This window comes from Dysidea avara, chromosome 10, assembly GCF_963678975.1.
Source record: "Dysidea avara chromosome 10, odDysAvar1.4, whole genome shotgun sequence".
Classification (NCBI taxonomy): Eukaryota; Metazoa; Porifera; class Demospongiae; order Dictyoceratida; family Dysideidae; genus Dysidea; species Dysidea avara.
This window is the reverse complement of record NC_089281.1, coordinates 11,673,043-11,692,972: the sequence shown is the minus strand read 5'-3', so window position 1 is coordinate 11,692,972 and position 19,930 is coordinate 11,673,043. Positions and strand designations below refer to the sequence as shown.

Sequence of the window (19,930 nt, the reverse complement as noted above, 5' to 3'; positions counted from 1 at the left end):
TATGCACACATGTGTCTTTGTGGCATTTTGCTTTTTTTACAATGTACTGAAATAATGACAATGTCATACGGCACACATGGTTTCTAATATGCTTGACCCATCATGTCTCATGTGGTAAAGTTTCCATGTAACTGTTTGATGGTTTCTAGATTTGGTAGCGACTTGCAGGTGTGAGCACAGAACAATATAATGATTCAAATACTTACTATAGATTCACAAATGATTCCATGAATAATAAACTATTATCAAAAAAATGCTTGGTCCCTTTATAATTCACCTTGCTAGTTATGACTTGTGGGTCGTCATAAAATATCTTAGTGGAGCAACCAATTGAAACCTCAAGACCCAGCCATAAAAGGTTTTATTACTTTTTTAGTGTCTACATTTTTACCATCTGGTTTAAATATGAATGGTCTATTAAGATATTTCTGCTTCCTTGTGATAACATGTGTGGGTATACTTTTTCTCTGTTTATCCACTAAGATTGTACATATTTCCTATTAGTCTGTTCTTGTCTTTTTCTGTACCTTTATAAGTTAGTGTTCTTGCTGAAATTTAGTCTGGTGCAACTTCTTGCAAGTCATTTCTAATCGGACTAGCCATGTCAGATAAACTAGTCCTACAAGTATCTAAATTTATGTTGTGTATTGTGTGCTGGTAGGGTAGCTACACTGCCTACAAGCTATAGTCTCGTGTGGCCAGACCGCTTTTCTTCTTTTTCATTTGGTCAGGAAAATGAAAAAAAAAGCAGTCTGGCCACGCAAAACTACCTACAAGCCACCTTGGAAGTCAAACAACTTAAAACTACCTTTTGATTTCATCAAAGGGACACCATGAAAACAGTGTGCCTTTAGCTTTCATTTTCATGGCTTGTGTTTATTTTCCCTTATTACTTAAAGGAGGTTTGCAGTTTCACTCAACTGGTCAAAACATCTTAAGGTACAGTCAGAAACATCGCTTGACATACTCCCTGCAATAAAGTATTCATCCATGACAAATATCTGAATTGAGTCTCAGTTATAAAATACTTACAAATATACATAATACATAATATATTAATTGTTTATAGGCTGCCAAACTTCTCCTATATGTAATAGATGATCATAAATCTTTCTGGTTTTGTTTACGTCAATTTTTAGTTGCTTCCTGGCATCAAGTAGTCGGAGTCCATTTCTCTTGATACATTCTGAGAGCAGTACTGACTTGCTTGAAAGATACGTTTCCGGCATGAGTCGAATAGTAGAACACAACTAAATTTATAAACATAAATTATTTTAGTATAAGCTTTTGAGTCTGTAGTGTGGTATGGTGTGGTGTGGTGTGTGTACATGCACACGCTACACAAACCTCTTTCTCTTCTTTGTCCAACTTTTCTATACCTAGTGCTCCAGTGATATCAAAAAATTGTGGCAATGGTTTTTCTTCTGTAACATAACATTCTTACACCCGACCCAAGAAATATTCTCCTTACTGTTTTTGTAAACAGTTATTGTTTCCATTTCATCTAAACTAAACACACTATCAAAATCAAGTCAACAAAAAAAAGTTCCTTACTTCATTCCATTCTGCTTCAACATATAGCAAAACAGCAACTCCTACACAAAAGGTGATCTGTAAGGTAGGACATAGACAGTACCAAACTCTTCCTACCTCTTTGCTTGGTCTCCTCTTTTCATTATCTATGTCTTGCATCCTCTGGTGGCTTAATGTCTCATACAAATCAGCCCCTAATGGATACCAATAGTTGTAGGTCAACTGAGTACCTGACTGTTTTATTAGAGTGATGACTGTTCTATTAAACTATCTTGACCATTACAATAGACCCCCTGTGCAGTGAAGCCATTAAGTGAGCAGATAAGAAGGAACTGCTGCACTTGGAGTACATCATTACAGCAATTTCTTTCTCAATAGTAGTTTTGAATGACACTTACTCACAAATGCTACCATACGTTCCAATGATATAAAACCCAAAGGAATGTGATTGTTTTTACTTGGTGTTGGTGGAAGATAGGACAAAACACCTGAGAGTTATGGCATGGCAAATAGAATGCACTGTCAAACCTATCCACAGTTATTATAAGCAGTACCTAGACTATATGGAAATGTTATCATAGCTACCCTTCGATCTTATGCTCTATATAGAGCCATCAACTGTGACATTGGAATGTGGTAGCCAATTGTCACCGAGCAGCACCATTTAGCTACCCCTATTCTTTGTTATCTGTGAACATTGCTTCACTTGTCAATTAACTACTTGCCTAGCTGCTACTTTAAAGGGCACACACAAGGTTTGAATTGGCTTGCTACTATGCCAAATCTTTGAGTTCTTTCTGGCCATGCCCCATTCCTTAGGTAGTGAAGCAAAATGTAAACTGCTTGTCATCCTGGAGTCTATTACTCAGGTCAGTGTTTCTGAAATGTATACCACAATCAACAGATGTGACATGCCTTATCATTCTTGAGGTTAGACAGAACATAAAATTAATTTGGTATGGTGGCTTAAGTGTGGGTTAGCTATACAGATATGTCTTCAACCCTATATCTGTATATAATATCACTTTATTACCTACTACTGAAGTAATTCCTTCTAGACGATAATTTTGCAGTTTCACAATGTCATCACGAAGGTTGGCCTCATCTGATAGAACAATGTGTTAACTAGAATTGCTGTAAGGAACAACAGATAGCTCACAAAACAAACTCTGTAACATCTTCTCAGCTTCTTCTGGAGTTACCAACCTCATAAAAGGTATCAAACATTTGTGAATATATCTGAAAAAATGAAGTTGTGTTGTTTTACCAGGAAATAATATAAACATGTAGATAAACTTACTGATTCCTTTTCAATTTAGACTTTCCCACACCTGTGTCATCACCACCCGAGTAGATAAATGCACAGGCACATAAAGAAACTAACCAGTTTGTTTCCGTGGTGATAACAGTCCATAGTCTCTGATAATTCTATAGTGTACTTACGATAACGCGGTCCATGACTAAAAAGTAATTACCGTCGTTTGAATTTCCTCTCCAGCAGTAACCGACGATACACGTCAACCACTTGAAATTTCAATGCTGCACAGAATACAATGAAGAATCATGACATAGAGAATCATTTAGTGCTCATATAAATTCCCTTTAATAAGCAAAGTTATATAGTGCAATAAATTCAACAAAAATTGAACTTCCCATGAACAAATACATGTATATCATATATATACGCACTGGTACAAATGTGTCAAAGAGTACTTAAGTTTTAAGTCCTAATCTTATTGCTGAATCCTGCGTTATTTCTGTTACTTGAAAGAGTTTGTAACTACATGGGTATGACTACAAGAAGCTAGTTTTCATGAGTACTCAATCATAAACACAGATGGGAATTTAAAATACTAACAATACATGGCTGTATCATTTCAGTTCAATGTAATTTACTCTTGGTAATACAAAGAGGGGTGGAAAGCACAAAACTACTGTAACACTCAACTAGTACAGCATGCTCGTGTTAAGCTGACCCAACTTCCTTAGTAATTCACAGTTAGTTATAGATAATGGGGGAGGGAAAGTGTTGAACTGCACTATACGCTGTGAAAAATGAGCCCATAAAGTCCTATGGCATCCATTGTTCAAACAACTTGGTGATTTGTGTTGATAGTGACTAATTATGAGCGCAGTGGGCACACTCTGTATGAGAGAAAGAATGGTGTACTTAAGAAAAGTATGGCACATCACGCAGAGGAATTGCCGTACATAGAGAAAGACTAACCTGGAAAGCAAATATTGAGGGTTGAGAGATTTCATCATGGTCGCCATCCCCTGTCTTGACAGTTCTGCTAGCGAAAGTGACACGTCTAGATGCCATTGTAATTCCATGCGGACCACCCATCAAAACTTTTAAGGTAGTAACTCTGAACAATCAATGGTGGTCAGGTTTACGAGAAGCAACAAAGGTATGCTGGCTACTTTACGAGCTCATTATTCACAGCCTATAGCACAGTTCGACACTCACCCTCCCCATTATATACTCTTTGCTATAGCCAATAACAGTCAAATTGATCATTCCATATAGTAGCATTACCTCTCATTAACTGGTCATCATCATCAGCATCAAAACTTAACTTGGCCAAAAAATCTGATTCACACACTGCTGTGTCATCCCACTCCTAGAACAAAATGATTGAAATAAAACCATACATTCAGCAATTCCAATCTTTGGTTTCTGAGCTATACGTGCAGCTGCTGCAGTTGGCAAAAGGCACATCTCGAGCCATCTTAGTAGAAATTCAGAAAATAGAAACCTGTTAGGTGTTTGGGATTACTTGTACGGCACATTTGGGTTTAATTTGTCTACCCAATACTGCCAAGCTTTCATGAAGGTATTGTGAGGCTGGTTTTGGGGGATTTTTCTAGGCAGGAAAGCCCAAACCTTCATGATCACTACTACACAGTGCTACCATATGTATGATGAAGAGTAAACTGACCACGCAAGGTCACTATAATACTATATACTTACCACAGAGAATTCTCCTCTGGCTGGCCAGTAGCTAGCTAGTGATAAAGCGTGGTGTGAGTTCGGTGTTGGCCGGGGAGGATTATCAGATGCTAATAGATCACATAGGTTATGTTTTCACACGAATTCAGGTGTACATATAATTACAGAATACAACTATCTGTAAGTACCTCCTTACATTTCAAAGTTACTGGTGATCGATGGTAAGGAGTACTTCTGAGTGGTAAAACTGGAACACACAACATATCACGTGTACTGCATGCAATACAACTTAACACAACAAACCTGGTAGTCCCTCATATATAGGGTTTCTTATGAAACAACTCTCGTAGTGATGTTTGCAGGCTACACACAATACAATACAAACCGCCTGAGTAATAAGTTACACTAACCGTTAGGACGCTTATTCACTCGACAGCTTATTGCAGTCCTGTCGTAGGCACAATGAAGCGATCCAGTTTGATATTACTGGACAGGAACTAATATAACTTACCAGTTTCCGTATCCACAGTCAGATATGGCGTCTAAAAGATTCGCTTCGTCTTCTAGTCCCCACGTGTCTTCTGCCATGTGTAGCACGCTGCTCGAATAAGATAAAATTGGAGTGCTCTATTTGGAATAATCAGCTAGCAGCCAACCGAGTATTAATGGCTTGCATGTTCCCTCGTCTCCGACCTGCTGTACACAGTACCACTTTACTTGTACCAGTGCGGACTGTGAAAAAAGGGCCCAAAAGTAAGAGCAAACAGCTGATGATGCAGAAGGCTAAGTTGAGGGACAGGGAAAAAGAAATGCAGAAAAGGAGAATAAAAGAGGCAGAAGCTCAGAAAGAGATGCAGTTTGTTGCCATGAAGATAGGCGTTATTGGGGAACCTCTAGACCCAGAGTTATTGAATCCAGCCAGAAAGAGGAACCCTTCAGTTGTAAGTAAGGAGGAGGAAGTGCGTAGAACTTTACTACTCAAACAGTGGAGTAGGGGATTGATCTCACAACACAAACAACAACTACAGCAATTACAAGGAATGATGAGGTGTAGAGACAAGGCCATGAGAGAGCTGAAAAAAGTATCACAAACACTTTACGAACAAGCATTGGAACCTGAGCCAACTATGTTAACGTTTTCAGCTAAAGGACCAACAGAAACTCCACCCATGGGTAACTATATTCCTCCAGAGGAGGCTGTAGCAGATACGTAGTTTTTGTATTAAAATAATAAATAATATTAGGAATACAATATACAATATAAAAATGTGTTGATAAAATTCCAGTTGTGGCCCTAATTTTGAAGCAACACTTTGCCTATAAGGAAATGTATAAGTTATTTACACAAGTCTTTTATAAAACTTCTGCTTACCTGAAGGTAGTTCCCGTACTTGTGCAAAGTACTTTGGTAATATGATTCCCTCACTATTTCCTGGGCTAAGGATAACATTGTTTGCTGAACGATAAAAGCTCAATCCATCTGCAAGACATCACACAAATTAACTGTAGCCACTGAAAAGTGTGCTCACCCTCTAATGCTTTTTTTAGATCAATAAATATTAATATCTGACAATTGTGTCTCATTCCTTAAAAGGTAATACTAAACAGATGCTAAAATGATGCCACCATACTTACCACTGATAACCTCATTTCCACCTGGGATGTCTGGAGCAAAATGGATGTGGTTACGTTTCATTTTACTCAGTCCCTAATGAGAAGGATAAAGTTTTCCACAGAAGTAAACTCCATAGCTATAGTTTTACAACACAGAGATGACATACTTGTAGTTTAATGGAGTCCCACGCTCTCTTGTATGTTCCATGTACAACTGTAGGAGCTTCTGATGGTGATGTGATAGGCTGGAGGTCCAACTCTAAACCAACGCCATGCAAGAATTAAGTGACATTGAAAGCTCTTTCATAGTACTAGGTCTATCAATGGTGTGTAGGACAAAGTGTAAAAAAAAGAGAAAGCTCTAAGCAGGGATCAAATCCAGTTCACATGTTTACTGGTCACTCCAATTTAACCACTACATTGCACAACACCTTTCACAGGTTAGCTGTTACAAACAGCTCATAAAGGCATGGGTCAATTAAATGTCATTGCAGTAGGGAGGTCAAAGAAAATGGAATAAGCATTACAAATGGCATCTTGTAGAGTGGTCTGGTACTGCCCACCTCTTCGCAAAACATAAGGTCTGGTGAAATACATTCAGATTCAAAGGAATTCAATTACAGTAAACGTAACTTGCTGGTTACATCAGATGATGACCCTTTAATTCAAATATAAGAGTATTACCAAGGCAATTTGTGTGAATGTCATTTGGCATGCATTAATTTGCAAGCGCAGAATTTCTGCTGATAAGGGATCTGTAAGTTTGCTACAAGTGTTTTGTAATAGCTAGCATCTGTTTTTACACAAGTGTCCTCTACACATCTCTGTTGTGCACCCATGTTAGTTATGTCACAAAACAAGTGGTGTATGCATGAACTACTATAATCCTTATTCCAAATGACTTCATATCCAGTTAGGGAATTCTTATATTTTTGAGTACTGTTACCAATGGCAATCAAGATTAGAAGATTGATGTGAAACTACCAGGTATGGTTATTACAACAAAGAAAAATAATATTTCTAGTCAACTTGGAAACTAGCTGAAAATTCTAACCCGGTATTAGAAAAGTCATTTTATAACCATACCTGGTTGATCCCATTAGAACTTACGCATGAGTCCCCAAGTAGATCGTCGATTTGCAATCCATGATGTCATTTGGGATAAGGCTTAATTATGTCAATTAAGTACAGTGTAGCTTTAAATTAAACAGTCATTTAAGTAATTGAGACTACAGGCTTTCCAAATTAGTGATCCATCATGCACATTAAGTAGAATAGTTCTTCACATAATAACCAACATCAATTTAGCTAATTAATTTAATAGTACAGTGCTTCCTTGATTATCTGACCCAAGGGGGACCAAGACATGTTCAGACAATCAAAAAGTAAAGTCCATCCATTTTATATACAGAGCCCTGTTCAAATACTCTAATAAAACATATATCTTAGACAAAATACTAATAGAGCAGATAACCAAGTGTTCGGATAATAGAGGTTCAGATCATCGAGGGAGCACTGTGCTGATCTGAACCTTAACTTGGAAAAAATTGAGACACTCTAATAAGGCAGTCAGGTATTCAGAGAGGGAAGTGATGGAACATGAACTACACTACTGACAAAGAGATTCAGTCATACTATATCTACTAGTGAATAAATAAAAAAGCAAACAGGAGCAGATAAAGTTTAAAATTCTCTTGAGTTTAAAGTTTAAAATTCTCTTGAGCTTATTAGCAGCAATACTACACTAGTTGTCTTCATCTATCCTATCAATGCCAGTGATGTCCATTCTTGTACCAAATAATAAAATCCTTCCACCGATTTGCTTGATCAATAGTAAACAACCACCCACCACAGGTTTTTATCTTATCAGATAGCAGCAGCCTCATTAAGCCTCCACAGAGATAACAATCTTTAATTATGTCATACTCCACTAAACTACTCTAATAGAACATACACCTTCATCACCACATTCACTACATGTTAGGGGTTGTTTCTGTACACTACATGACACTAGTGTGAAACATGTGCACTATAGTATGAACAGTCAACTACTACTTGACAGTTCATTTGTATTATCTTACCTTCCACTTCAACTGTGTGTCCCTGGTTAGCCCGTATGAAAGTCTTCTGAGAGTCCGGTTCTTGTTTGAGTGCAAATCTTTGCTTGGAGTTGTTGGATACCACACGCTGAATGTCCTCCATCTTGTAATCCTTAAACATTGGCAACCGTAAAAGATCATCAACATCAATAAAACCACCTGGTGGACATAAGAGTATGTGCAAGACAGTACCAATTATGGGTTCATTAGCTTCAGTGGGATTATTCCTGCGGATTTAAGAAAAGGGGGGTAATATTACTTCATAACACCATAAATGGTGATTAGAAGTCAACCACAAAGTCGGTTGGATTTACAAGTGTAAACTTAGGAACTGTTTAGTCGATAGTCAGTATAAAACTGACTATCGAGTCTTTGTACTTTTACTCAGACTCTAAGTAGTATGGGATCCCATACTTGCAGTCTCAGGTCATAGCAATACTTTTAAGTTAAGTGTCTCATATATCCCAACAGTACAGTTACAGTTCTCAATACAGTGCATTTTGATTGCATTATTACTACCTGAGTCCATTTGGATGCCAAGCTTCACAGCCCCATGCCGACAAACGTAGGAAAGAGACTTGGACAGTTTCACGTCAGGAGGATCCTCTCTCTATGCGTGGGAAAGATGTAATCATATTCTTTGCAACACGTTGCCGTGGGGCCTGTTACTTACTCTTCCCTTTCTGTGGTCCTTTGAGCTTGCAGAAGAGCGCCCGCTTGCCATCCAGCTTTGTGAGTTCTTGTGTGAGTATGTAGAAAGTTGTATTAGCAATAATTATGCTGACTAATTATACGTGCGCCAGGCCAAGCACAGAACCAGCAATTATGGTGCAATTTTAGTATACGGAGAAATACGCGGATAATTTGCATGATTTTTTTGTGACAAGACGGGTTGATTGTGGGTTTTATTGCTAGGTGAATGAGAGGATTCAGCAGGCAGGTTAGGAAGATGAATCAATCTGAAGATAAGGCTCAGTCTAGCCTCGTAACTCAATGGATAAAAATAACTACCGTGATATCAGCCTATTGGTAAGCATGGTACACTATTGTATGCTATTAACAACGTGTACGTTATGCGCGCTCTTTTGCAAGGCTCATCTCAATTTCAATGGTCTTCATTAATAAGTATCTATTGAGCAGTGAAGATCTAAAGGTATTTTTGCAATAGTAATATTATAATATTGCTCGTGTCCATACTTTTTGTGTGTATATATATATATTGTAATATTTATATATATATTGTAATATTAAAGTGTTAAACGTTATCAACTTTAATGTTAACATGGATACTGGGTATGCGTGTGTATTATCAGTTAAATGGCTTGTTTAAACTTGGTGTAGTTTCCTCTGACTTCAATACCAATACTTTATTGCCCAGAAATGTTATAATACCAACACCATCTGTTGTTAAGTGCTGTGTATTTCCCTACAGCTTGATGCTCCATTGTTCATTACACTGTCACAGTGTGTCATTTCCGTCATCATTTGTGTCTTGCTTGGGTTCATTGGGGACAAGTTACCAGCTGCAGGCATCTTCCCACCAGCTCGTGTTGACATTTCGGTGGCAATGAAAGTGAGTTTGAATGTATACCTTACCACAGCAACCATTTCTATGATGTAATCCAGTCACCTTAGAGTAATTATCTTGTTAATATGCTCAGCTTTTACGAGAGTGGTGGCCAGACAGTTATTTTTTGTATGTGTGCATGTGTAAGGAAAACTAGTCTGGCCACTCAACACTATGCTGCCTAGTAGGATTAATTTTTTGCCTCATTTAAAGGTGACCAGCTAAGGAAGATCCTTGTTGTTTATCTCTACTTTCAGGTGTTTCCTTTGTCGTTGGTGTTTGTCAGTATGATAACGTTCAACAACCTCACGCTCAAATACCTTGGGGTGGCATTCTACAATGTTGGTCGGTCACTAACTACAGTTTTCAATGTGGTAAGTATAAGTCGTGAAGTCATATGGTACATTACTTTTAAGTGTTCTTACATTTCAATGGCTTGAATACCTTTTGTGTAATTTTGGTACTACACAGATATTCTCCTATACTGTACTACAACAGTACATCTCATTCAGGACTATCATTTGTTGTGCAGTCATTGTTGGTGGGTTTATGCTGGGAATTGATCAAGAAGGGAAGTCAGTTGATCTGTCGATAGCTGGAGTGGTGTTTGGAGTTCTGGCAAGTCTGTGTGTATCCCTCAATGCCATATTTACCAAGAAGGTACTCCCAGCTGTGGATGGTAATCTATGGAGGCTGCAACTTTACAATAATCTCAATGCTACCCTGCTATTAGCCGTACTGTGTGTACTGTTTGGTGAGGTTCAGTTACTACTAGAATTCCCACATTGGGCTATGCCATTCTTCTGGGTCATGATTGTTAGTGCGGGTGTGTTTGGTATAGCTATTGGCTATGTTTCAGGACTACAGATTAAGGTCACAAGCCCATTGACTCATAATGTCAGCGGCACGGCCAAGGCGTGTGCTCAAACCATTATCGCAATAATCGTCAGTGGAGAAGTGAAGTCATTTCTATGGTGGGGCAGCAATGCTATGGTATTAGGTGGATCAACAGCTTACACTTTTGTGAAGATGAAGGAAATGGAAGAATCACAAAAAGAGAAACTGGCTGCTGCTGCCAACAGTAGTCCAGTTGAGATGCAACCAATTCCGTCACAACCTAAACAAGATAGTTAAAATCTTAGACAATAATTTTGTGGTATTTACTCATGTATATTATTAAATATTCATTGACTACAAAAGTAATGTCATGAGTTGTCAGTTATGGCGGCTTAAAGTACTTTATGTCTCCACTTAAACTTGCAGTGGCCAGCTACATTGACAGAACAGCATGTAATTGTAAGAGTTATCAGGATGGGGGATTATACAGTAGAACATCCTCATTAGTTGGGATTGTAAAGATTTCCCCTTAATTTGGAAGAAGAGGTTCCACCACATCATCACAAAACAACGTACCAGTGGTCGAGCAGGGTGGAAAGCCACATCTGACACCACTTCCCTATGACCCGTTAGCTTGTGTGTACATGATGACTTGATGTCATACAAATAAGCCTGTAGAGAGTGAGTGAACAATAATAGGTGTACTATGTAGTAAGACTTTGGCAAAATTTTCTATGAATTAAAATAATAAAACGTATTGGATGACAGGAAACTTGAAACTTTAGTCATCTACAAAATTCAGTACTACACAATTTAGTGACACTGCAAAAACAATTTAGCTATTACCACATACAAGGAAAGGACAACAGATACATATCAGACTCTTACAACACTTACACACTTGTTCTCAGACCCACTGGCAACATACTGACCACAAGGACTGAAGCTAGCCCCAAGAGGATGGGAATAGCAGGTGTGAGTTGCATAACGTTTCACACACCTAATGGAGACATTTCTTAGCTATGACAACAACTAGAATTGCTGCTGGACGTACCGATGTGTTCTCAGATCCCATAATTTAATACCATCAGCTACTGCACTGGTCAAGAATAGATCATGAGTGTCACTTGGTAGGGTAGTGTACTTTGATCCCTAGAAATTATATTGTGTGTACACTACAATTCTCATACAGTACTTTATAGTATGATGCTATGAAACCTGTGAACCAGGCCCTGACACATAGGAAGAGGGGGAAGTTGGCTAGTTAAGAAGTAGCCTTATTACACAATGACCTTTCAGATGTTACACTATATAAAAGATAGTAGACAATATGGACAGCCAACCACAAGTGACTAGAGATGCAACGATATATTGCATAATCATATTGTTCTAAGACAATGTCGCTGTATCGATACAAAGTCAAACCATATCGATATATCGCGTATCGTGATATATCATCACATCGTAGCTTGTTAACATGGCTGACAATCAAATTATTGTACATTGTGGTTAAACTGAATAGTATGTAATGCTTATTTCTCTTAAAAAACAAAACAAAAAAAAACACCATTGCTTAGACTCCACTTTGTATTGTGCAATATATTGCTGTATCGTGATACACCAGAGGCAATATATTGATACGTCTACACACTGTATCGTTGCAACTCTACAAGTGACTAATATAACAACTGAAGGGTTTAATATGAATAACAAATGAATGGTCACATTACTCCCCCTAATATACAGTAACCTTGTTTTGTCTGGTGATGTGTGGCTGTCTAGCATGGATATCGTTGAAAACAGTCACACACTTTCCAATATTCATATCATAAACATGAAGTGTTTTGTTTGAACAACCCAACAACACAAGATCTGGTGAAGTTAAGAATAAGCAACCAGAGAACAAACTAAGTGCTATATCTCCATATAGAGCCATGAGGACTAAGGCCTGCAAATTCAGGTGGTCAGAATCTTCACACTGTTACTCTTTTGACAACTATTGAGTATCTGAAGCAGAAAGGAAGATAACAGGAAACCTTTAATGTTCTCAAAAAGGATTTTCTAACTTAAGAACATACACAGAAAATGCTTCTCATAAATCCTTACATCTGTAACAGTAAAATTCACCTACAAAAGTTGGTCCTACAATCATCGTCTAATCATCATGTTTTAAGCACTCAAAAGGATACAGGAAAAGAAGTCGTTGATAGCAGACATTGCTGTAATGCTTTGTGTCTGTTCAACAGGAAATTCTTTCACTAGCTTGTACTTGTTATTAGAAATGTACCTGCAAATACAGAGTTTTGAGCATCCAAAGCAACACATTTCAATGTAGGTACACACCTCTGTATCTCATCTGGTTTGCTAAGGTCAATGTTGTACTTGTACAAATACAATGAGTTTGCTGATGTTAGCAAAATGAATTTGTCCATGTAGAAAAACTGTGCATGGTTGATGTCCTTGTTGAATGGAACATTACTCTACGAAGAATCATGTTAAAATGTGCACACAAGTTAATGACACACTTTATCTCTTTCTTGGTCACTGATGAAGTTATGTTGGACTGTGTTAATGAGAAGGATGGGGTCCTTCCGTCCGTTAGTCCACACACGAGCAGTTTTGTCAGTTGAGCAGGTCATTAGCCACTGACTGTCCTCACTCCAGTTAACTGATGTGACACTACCACCATGACCTGAAGTGTGTCAATGTGTATGTTTGTGTGTGTGTGTGTGTGTGTATGTTTGTGTGTGTATGGGGGGAGGGAGAGAGGGACTGCGAAAAACAGGTTGTTTGAACTTATGTGATATAACTTTAAAGTTAAATACAATGTTTATGTTGGAGCATATAATGCATAAAAACCAAATGCATGTTTTACTAGAAATGGGTTGCTGGCCTAATCATACATATTCTAGCTAATATCTATGGCCCAATAGACTAGTCTGGTTTCTGTGGCAACTTTTCTTAGACCCTGGGAAAGCCACAAGTGGAAGTTTGGTGCCATTCATTGGTCATGACTTTGTTGGAATGGTGTGAGCTGGTGGCCAGTCTTGTTAATCTTCACTTGGGAGTGATTTGAGTGCAATGAGGGTCCATGGATAGCCCAAATTGGATCTGTGGATCTACATTCCCATAAAATGCAAAAAGCTACCCAAAAAGGGCATATTTTCTAGACATCAAAAACTTATACACTCACTAGATGAATATTTGGCGTGACTTTTATTTGCACACAATGAAGTTACAACACTATGATTACTTGAAATCACCGTATCTTACTAACAAAGCTTTGCTGTGTTATTTTGTCAAATTCAGTCACGGGTTGTTGTAGGTTTTGTCAATTCACAGTCTATAATTTTAAAAGTCTAATGTTAAGAAGCCTTTATAGATCTGCCCCTGAAATGTGTGTTTGTGTGTGTGTGTGTGTGTGTGTGTGTGTGTGTGTGTGTATGTGTGTGTGTGTGTGTGTGTGTGTGTGTGTGTGTGTGTGTGTGTGTGTGTGTGTGTGTGTGTGTGTGTGTGTGTGTGTGTGTGTGTGTATGTATTGATCAGACGGTCCATACCAGAAAAGGCTTTTGACTTGGATGAACTTGGTGGCATGGTCAAAATATGAGCCAATTTGTCCACAGTTCCACAAGACAGACTCTGCCCATCACCTGTTGAGAAACAAACCAACTAACTAATAGATGCATCAGATATGTAGAGTAATATAATGTATTATATCTCTGTGTATACAGTATAGTTAGATTTAACAATTGTTCATCAGTTCGACCTTGAATGGAAAGGTGTGTGGTCATGGCTGATACCGGAACTATTAACTAATTCAGCAAGTCTTCTGATTGTGCAAGGCATGCCATTACTTATACAATAGGAGCATTTGAATTGTATGGCACAAGTATACACAAATACTTTAATAGAGCAGTCAAGTCTTACAACCGACTCTGTAATAATACATACAACACATTCACAAAACTGTGTACATCACCAAACTTTACAAAAACACTTATATGATGCACACCTGAAAATGTCATTTGGTTGATTGGAGCAGACAATGTAGTAGTGTGATATAGTGTGTTGGGCACACCTCCATCAGTTGGGTACGACACACTACTACACAACATGATATCACCATGACATGTATAGTGACATACCAGTGTGTAGCAGTCAGTGACCTCTGGATGGGTTTATGCTTGACACCAGTAGTGTCTGGAACAAACATTTTGTGCCTGTGGTATCAAAAAAATATTAAAATGCTTAAAGAATAGTTTTGGTACATTCCTTGATTGAGCTGTGTATCCTGATGATTTTATTTTAGTATGAAACGTCAGTGGTCGATCATGTACTCTGTGTTGCTTTTTGTTAGTATGCCCGGGAGCTGTCATCTTCTTAACTGGTTTGCTTTCTTTAGGAACTAGCTCAGCTCTTAATGGAGACTCAGCACATAGTGGGACACTATGAGGATAGCATTATGCAGTTGCTGATAGACACAAATTCATGACCATAAGATCTATGACTCACCTAGCAGTGACTGACAATCTGCCTCCATCCCTAGATATTGCATCTTCCTCTTTCTGCAATAAATACTAGAGTAAATGCAAGCACATGCAACACTCAAGTGTTAAGGGTTGGTGCAGGCAAATCCTCCTTGGGACAAGACTAGTACCCCACAGGAAGACATGTCTGTCGTGAAGGTGTGAACGCACAAAGTCCCTCTGGACCTAACCTGTTATGTACAGCATAGACATTTGGTATTTGCTCCCCCAGTTAACACTTATACAGCTGGTAGACACACTGGTAGACACACTGGTAGACACACGTACTCACTTACTTTACTCAAGGTTTCTGATAGTCGTTTAAAGCTTAACACAGACACACATCCTTGTGCAAAAGCTCCACTAACACAAATCACCTAACAACAGTCAATTAAACCATCAGCACAACAGCAAAAACAACACTTACCTCCTTAGCTACTGGATTCCAACAGAAACAACTCTCGTAAGAGATGGGAACAATACAGTGAGTGTGTTCAATATCATTAATACAAAGAATAGGATCTGTAGTGGTGATGGAGATGCATACGAGTATATTATGTTGTCACAACCTTGTAGGTTCCAGCTGGCAATGATCTCCATTGTATCCAGGTTAACTACTGCTACAGATTGGTGCATGGAGACCCAAATGTGTGAAGATGACTTGAGAGCTTTCCTTCAGTAAAAGAAGTAATTTACATAATGCTGGCTACAAGATATTTCTATGGATGCAAAAGTATGCACTCAAATAGCACTATAGACTCAAATGTTACTATTTTATATTATACAGTGGAACCTCAGTTATCCGGACCCCACTTATCTGGATTCTCAGTTAACCGAACTACGGAAATGACTGCTCTATTAGAGTAGTGAGTGTTCTATTAGGGTAGTTGGTAATGCTGAGTTGTTAATACAGTTTCAGAGATACGGACTTTTCAGACTTATAGACCACCCCTGGTCCCAAGGGGTTCGGATAACTGAGGTTCCACTGTAATTAGTTTGAACCAAACAATTACTCAGCAATTACCTCTTCAAATAATTTTTTTTATTACAACACAACATAATATCAGAAGAATTGCAATTACACTACACACACAATACGTATTTACTGGAGCTGCAACTGAGAAGCAGTAGGTGTAATAAATGTGATGGTATCATCATCTTCTGTGTCAGCCCTGACTGCTGGTTGGCAGTAAAGAGACAAAATGGCTGCTCCTTGTTCCACTGATAAAGAATGCTTTACCATCTCAAGAGTGAGAGAAGGTTGTCTCACTTTGTTAGTATCTATTACACTGGCTGGAAGGAAACAAACACTGGTAACGCTGTATGTATTTAAGAATTTAGGTCAAGGCCTTCAAAAAGTATAATGTTTAGCAAAGTCAATACCATCACTGTACTACTGAAACTTTCACACATAAACAGTGTGTGGTGACATAGGCAAACAATAGCCAACTCCCAACTTAAAATCACCACTAAAATCAGGCACATTTATGGTATACTCAAATCATTTTAATAATTTGAAGACTCACTCATACATTTGTGGGTTTGCTTCATCAGTTCATCATTCAGAACTTTCTCTGCTCTTAGCTTAACCAGTTTACCAGCCAAGTCCATCTCATGAAGACACTGGTAATGTCCATTGTCCATCTCATATACACGCAACTGGTGAATGAATAACAAGGTAAGTCAATGAGACAGTCACATGACATAACAAGATGAAAATTCCATTGGAAGTGATTTTAATGAGGGATGTAGACCCATCGGTTTCACATACCCCCAACATTATAATTTGTGACAGACCTCAGGGACTTCACAATGGGCTCTAGTGCCATCAGTAAAATGTGTAATCCTTAACTTCACCAGCATTCATAGCATAGACCCATAACTCTTGCAATACAAAATCTATATTTATCCCTTAAAATTGAAGGACAGCACAGACACTAATTAGTATTTACTAGATCTACAATAATTGACTGTTAGCTACTTACCCTTCCATCTGCTGATCCCAGTATGATATTCCCAGTGGATGAGTTCACTGTAATACTGATAAAGGAGTGAGCTGTGAATCATATAATGAAATGTTAATAGATTTGTTATTGACCAGTAATAATTGACTGTTCTATTAGTTGACTGCTCTATTAGAGTATTTAAGAGTACATCATGGATAATTTTTGGTGTGCGTGTGTGCGTGAGTGCATGCGTGAGTGCATGCATGCGTGTGATCTTAGTTAAGTGGTAGAGCACTGGCTTCATAATTGCAAGGTTCCAGGTTCAAAATTCCTATTTGTTGTTGTTTCTTTGAGCAGGAAACTTTATTTTATGTGTATACACAATGATGTAACATACGGAAACTGACCAGATATTATTGAAGACTGGTACACAAGTATTGAGCTAGAGATATCCCATATCTGGAAGAGAAGACATGACACACACACACAGGGTGCCTAGTCATCAGTGTTGGGCAAGTTACTTTGTAAAAGTAACTAGTTACATATTACATATTACTTGCAACTGAACTATTTAGTTACAGTTACATATTACCCATAAAATAAAGTAACTGTAATAATATTACATATTATATTACTTTGTGTCCACAGCCTTAAGCTGTCACGTGTGAAACTACCACCTTATCACGTGACATGATTGCGCTGTTGGACAATATGCAAATTTTGGTTATAAGTAAGAAGCTGGTGAATAAGCGTCATTCAGTAGGCCTTGTTACTTCGCTGTGGCTAGGCATTACTCAGAGGATAACTAACGAGATTAGTAACTTCGTTACTTGTAGTAATAATATTACGTAATATTAGACTCGTTACAATAACTATATTACTTAGGTAACGCGTTACATTTGTAAGTAAAGTAGCTTGCGTTATATTACCTGTTTTTATAGCGTATTTCGTTATATTACTTTGTTACCACAAAAGTAATAATATTACGTAACGCGTTACATAAGTAGCGCGTTACTCCCAACACTGCTAGTCATACCATAAAAGTCCTGTCCTCAGCTGCAGTAATTACATTGTCATGGTGATGAGGTGTAAATATTGCACATGTGATGGAGTCAGTGTGTCCACTAATTGTTGTATCCAACCTGCCATCCTGTATATGTACTACATGATGGGGGAACTGTTGACACATGCGTACACATGCTCACCTTAACACGATATATCAGACCAAAACATCCAACACACACCAACACATAGTAACAGTCTACACTGAAGCAAACACACTGGACAGGACCAGTGTGCCCCTCAATGGGTATGACCAGACCCACAGGATCATGACCTACAATAACAGGACACAAGACACATATAGTTATGTAATAGTCTGCACCAAATGTATGGTGTGCACACTACAGCTGTATATATTTTTAAACAATATTTTTACATATAACATTCTGTGGATACATTATATGTTCACTTATCCTCAAACAAATGAAATGCAAGAAGTGGATGGGGCATGGTATTTTTATCTACGTATGCAGACACTGGCATTGTGTCAAATTTTAGTGGACCACTGGCACTTCATGATTGTCATTGCATACATGAAACTTAAAGCCTTTCCCTTGTTTTTGGCATATTCTACCAGCAAGTATAAAGAATTGTTTGTCCAAAATGTTCAGACACAATCCACCGCTACACATATACAGCAAGTCACCAATTTCCATCAGTTCGGACAAAATATTTCTTCAAAACTTGCAAAGAAAATCCTAATCTTGAAACGTATCTCTGGAGAGGACAAGGCATACAGATTAGTATTAATGCATCTCTGATGATAGCAGACAAATTGTAGTATGTACAGTATATAAACAATTCAAGTCCAAAGTAGCTACAAAAGATCCCATGGTCCCTAGAGTAGCTGCCTGTTCTATCAGAGTATTTCAATGTCTTGGACATTATAGAGAGAATGTATGGACATTTTAAAGGTACTTATGTGTATGCTAGGTGATACAATGAGTACAATAACAAGGTGTGTTTTCAATATTGAGTGGAAGTTGATCATGACACTCCCAATAGTCATGAACATGGCTTTCTGCTCATATACATGTTCACAACGGCTATGCCGAATATAGGAGTTTAAAACCAAATTCAATTCAATTCAATTCAATTCAATTCACATTTTTGACGTGTATTAGCTTCAAATCACATAACTCTATTTCAAGGACTAAGCCAGATACAGTACTTGCTTACATTTGAAGAGAATGAAAATTGCTCCTTCATATTAAGTGCAGCATTACAACCAACACTACTTATCCAATTATATATTTTAATAAGTCACTTTTTCACAGCTCCTGCAGCTAAATGAAGGTCTATTTTTTTTTGTGCAAGATTAGTGCTTAACGAACTTACCAGTTTTACTACCCCTCAGGCAGTTATCAACATCCCACAGAATGAGAGCATGGTCAGATGCTGCACAAAGCAACAATGAAAAGCCTGCATCACGTGAGCTGAATACTATTGACGCTGGAGGTGTGTCATGACCACTCAATTCTATTGGCTACAAAACAAAATCACGCGTAATACAATTTACCTATTGAATTAAAAGCTATCTTACTCTTTTGCAACCGTGCAAATGCCAGAGAGCTACTGTATTCTTGCACGAATACCCCGCTGTTGCTATCAGAACGTCTGCACAGTGTACAGTGCATGCAACCGGAACATGAGAACTGAGTAACGTCCGCAACTTTCCAATATGATATGCTTCCATCCATTAAAAATCTGCGATTAAAATCTTATATAGGCACCTCTAAATAACAATTAGAAATAATTGGCGCGCTTAATCAACAAATGTGCATTAAATTATA

General features: G+C 38.0%; 5 protein-coding genes across 10 annotated transcripts; 2 read left to right on the top strand and 3 right to left on the bottom strand.

Moving 5' to 3' along the window:
• Nucleotides 1-1,002: 1,002 nt before the first annotated feature.
• Nucleotides 1,003-5,127, bottom strand: LOC136268010 (transcriptional adapter 2-alpha-like). Of its 2 annotated transcripts, XM_066063236.1 has the most exons (17): nt 4,998-5,127; nt 4,897-4,934; nt 4,790-4,849; nt 4,683-4,733; nt 4,508-4,596; nt 4,073-4,157; nt 3,009-3,072; nt 2,918-2,961; nt 2,834-2,864; nt 2,693-2,772; nt 2,567-2,638; nt 1,651-1,727; nt 1,555-1,595; nt 1,472-1,509; nt 1,348-1,424; nt 1,128-1,250; nt 1,003-1,084 (listed from the first exon to the last, which is right to left on the bottom strand). In XM_066063236.1, the coding sequence occupies exons 1-17, from the start codon at nt 5,072-5,074 to the stop codon at nt 1,064-1,066; spliced, it is 1,068 nt and encodes a 355-aa protein (XP_065919308.1). In that variant the 5' UTR covers nt 5,075-5,127; the 3' UTR covers nt 1,003-1,063. The 2 variants fall into 2 exon arrangements, with proteins under 2 accessions (XP_065919308.1, XP_065919307.1); XM_066063235.1 differs by having other exon boundaries at nt 1,003-1,250.
• A 24-nt stretch (nt 5,128-5,151) lies between these two features.
• LOC136236749 (large ribosomal subunit protein mL40-like) lies at nt 5,152-5,700 on the top strand. Its single transcript, XM_066026992.1, has one exon. The coding sequence runs from the start codon at nt 5,152-5,154 to the stop codon at nt 5,698-5,700; it is 549 nt and encodes a 182-aa protein (XP_065883064.1).
• On the bottom strand, nt 5,695-9,047 carry LOC136268013 (tRNA 2'-phosphotransferase 1-like). The gene is made up of 8 exons (XM_066063239.1): nt 8,873-9,047; nt 8,719-8,809; nt 8,182-8,358; nt 6,268-6,359; nt 6,122-6,194; nt 6,016-6,072; nt 5,859-5,966; nt 5,695-5,803 (listed from the first exon to the last, which is right to left on the bottom strand). The coding sequence occupies exons 1-8, from the start codon at nt 8,921-8,923 to the stop codon at nt 5,781-5,783; spliced, it is 672 nt and encodes a 223-aa protein (XP_065919311.1). The 5' UTR covers nt 8,924-9,047; the 3' UTR covers nt 5,695-5,780.
• An 18-nt stretch (nt 9,048-9,065) lies between these two features.
• On the top strand, nt 9,066-10,969 carry LOC136268011 (GDP-fucose transporter 1-like). Its single transcript, XM_066063237.1, has 5 exons — nt 9,066-9,228; nt 9,292-9,352; nt 9,632-9,772; nt 10,024-10,140; nt 10,238-10,969. The coding sequence occupies exons 1-5, from the start codon at nt 9,119-9,121 to the stop codon at nt 10,898-10,900; spliced, it is 1,092 nt and encodes a 363-aa protein (XP_065919309.1). The 5' UTR covers nt 9,066-9,118; the 3' UTR covers nt 10,901-10,969.
• On the bottom strand, nt 10,897-19,888 carry LOC136268008 (WD repeat-containing protein 27-like). 5 transcript variants are annotated; one of them, XR_010706847.1, is made up of 24 exons: nt 19,681-19,888; nt 19,476-19,623; nt 18,281-18,411; nt 18,112-18,225; nt 17,483-17,534; nt 17,115-17,185; nt 16,656-16,788; nt 16,236-16,422; nt 15,699-15,802; nt 15,557-15,651; nt 15,426-15,506; nt 15,116-15,168; nt 14,878-15,049; nt 14,749-14,825; nt 14,616-14,707; nt 14,161-14,253; nt 13,129-13,295; nt 12,947-13,083; nt 12,793-12,890; nt 12,354-12,475; nt 11,658-11,755; nt 11,505-11,603; nt 11,180-11,275; nt 10,897-11,036 (listed from the first exon to the last, which is right to left on the bottom strand). XR_010706847.1 is itself a non-coding variant. In XM_066063231.1 (24 exons), the coding sequence occupies exons 1-24, from the start codon at nt 19,831-19,833 to the stop codon at nt 10,986-10,988; spliced, it is 2,628 nt and encodes an 875-aa protein (XP_065919303.1). In that variant the 5' UTR covers nt 19,834-19,888; the 3' UTR covers nt 10,897-10,985. The 5 variants fall into 5 exon arrangements, 4 of the variants coding, with proteins under 4 accessions (XP_065919303.1, XP_065919304.1, XP_065919305.1 ...); XM_066063231.1 differs by having other exon boundaries at nt 11,501-11,603; XM_066063232.1 differs by having other exon boundaries at nt 11,501-11,603; nt 14,616-14,704.
• Between the last annotated feature and the right edge of the window lie 42 nt (nt 19,889-19,930).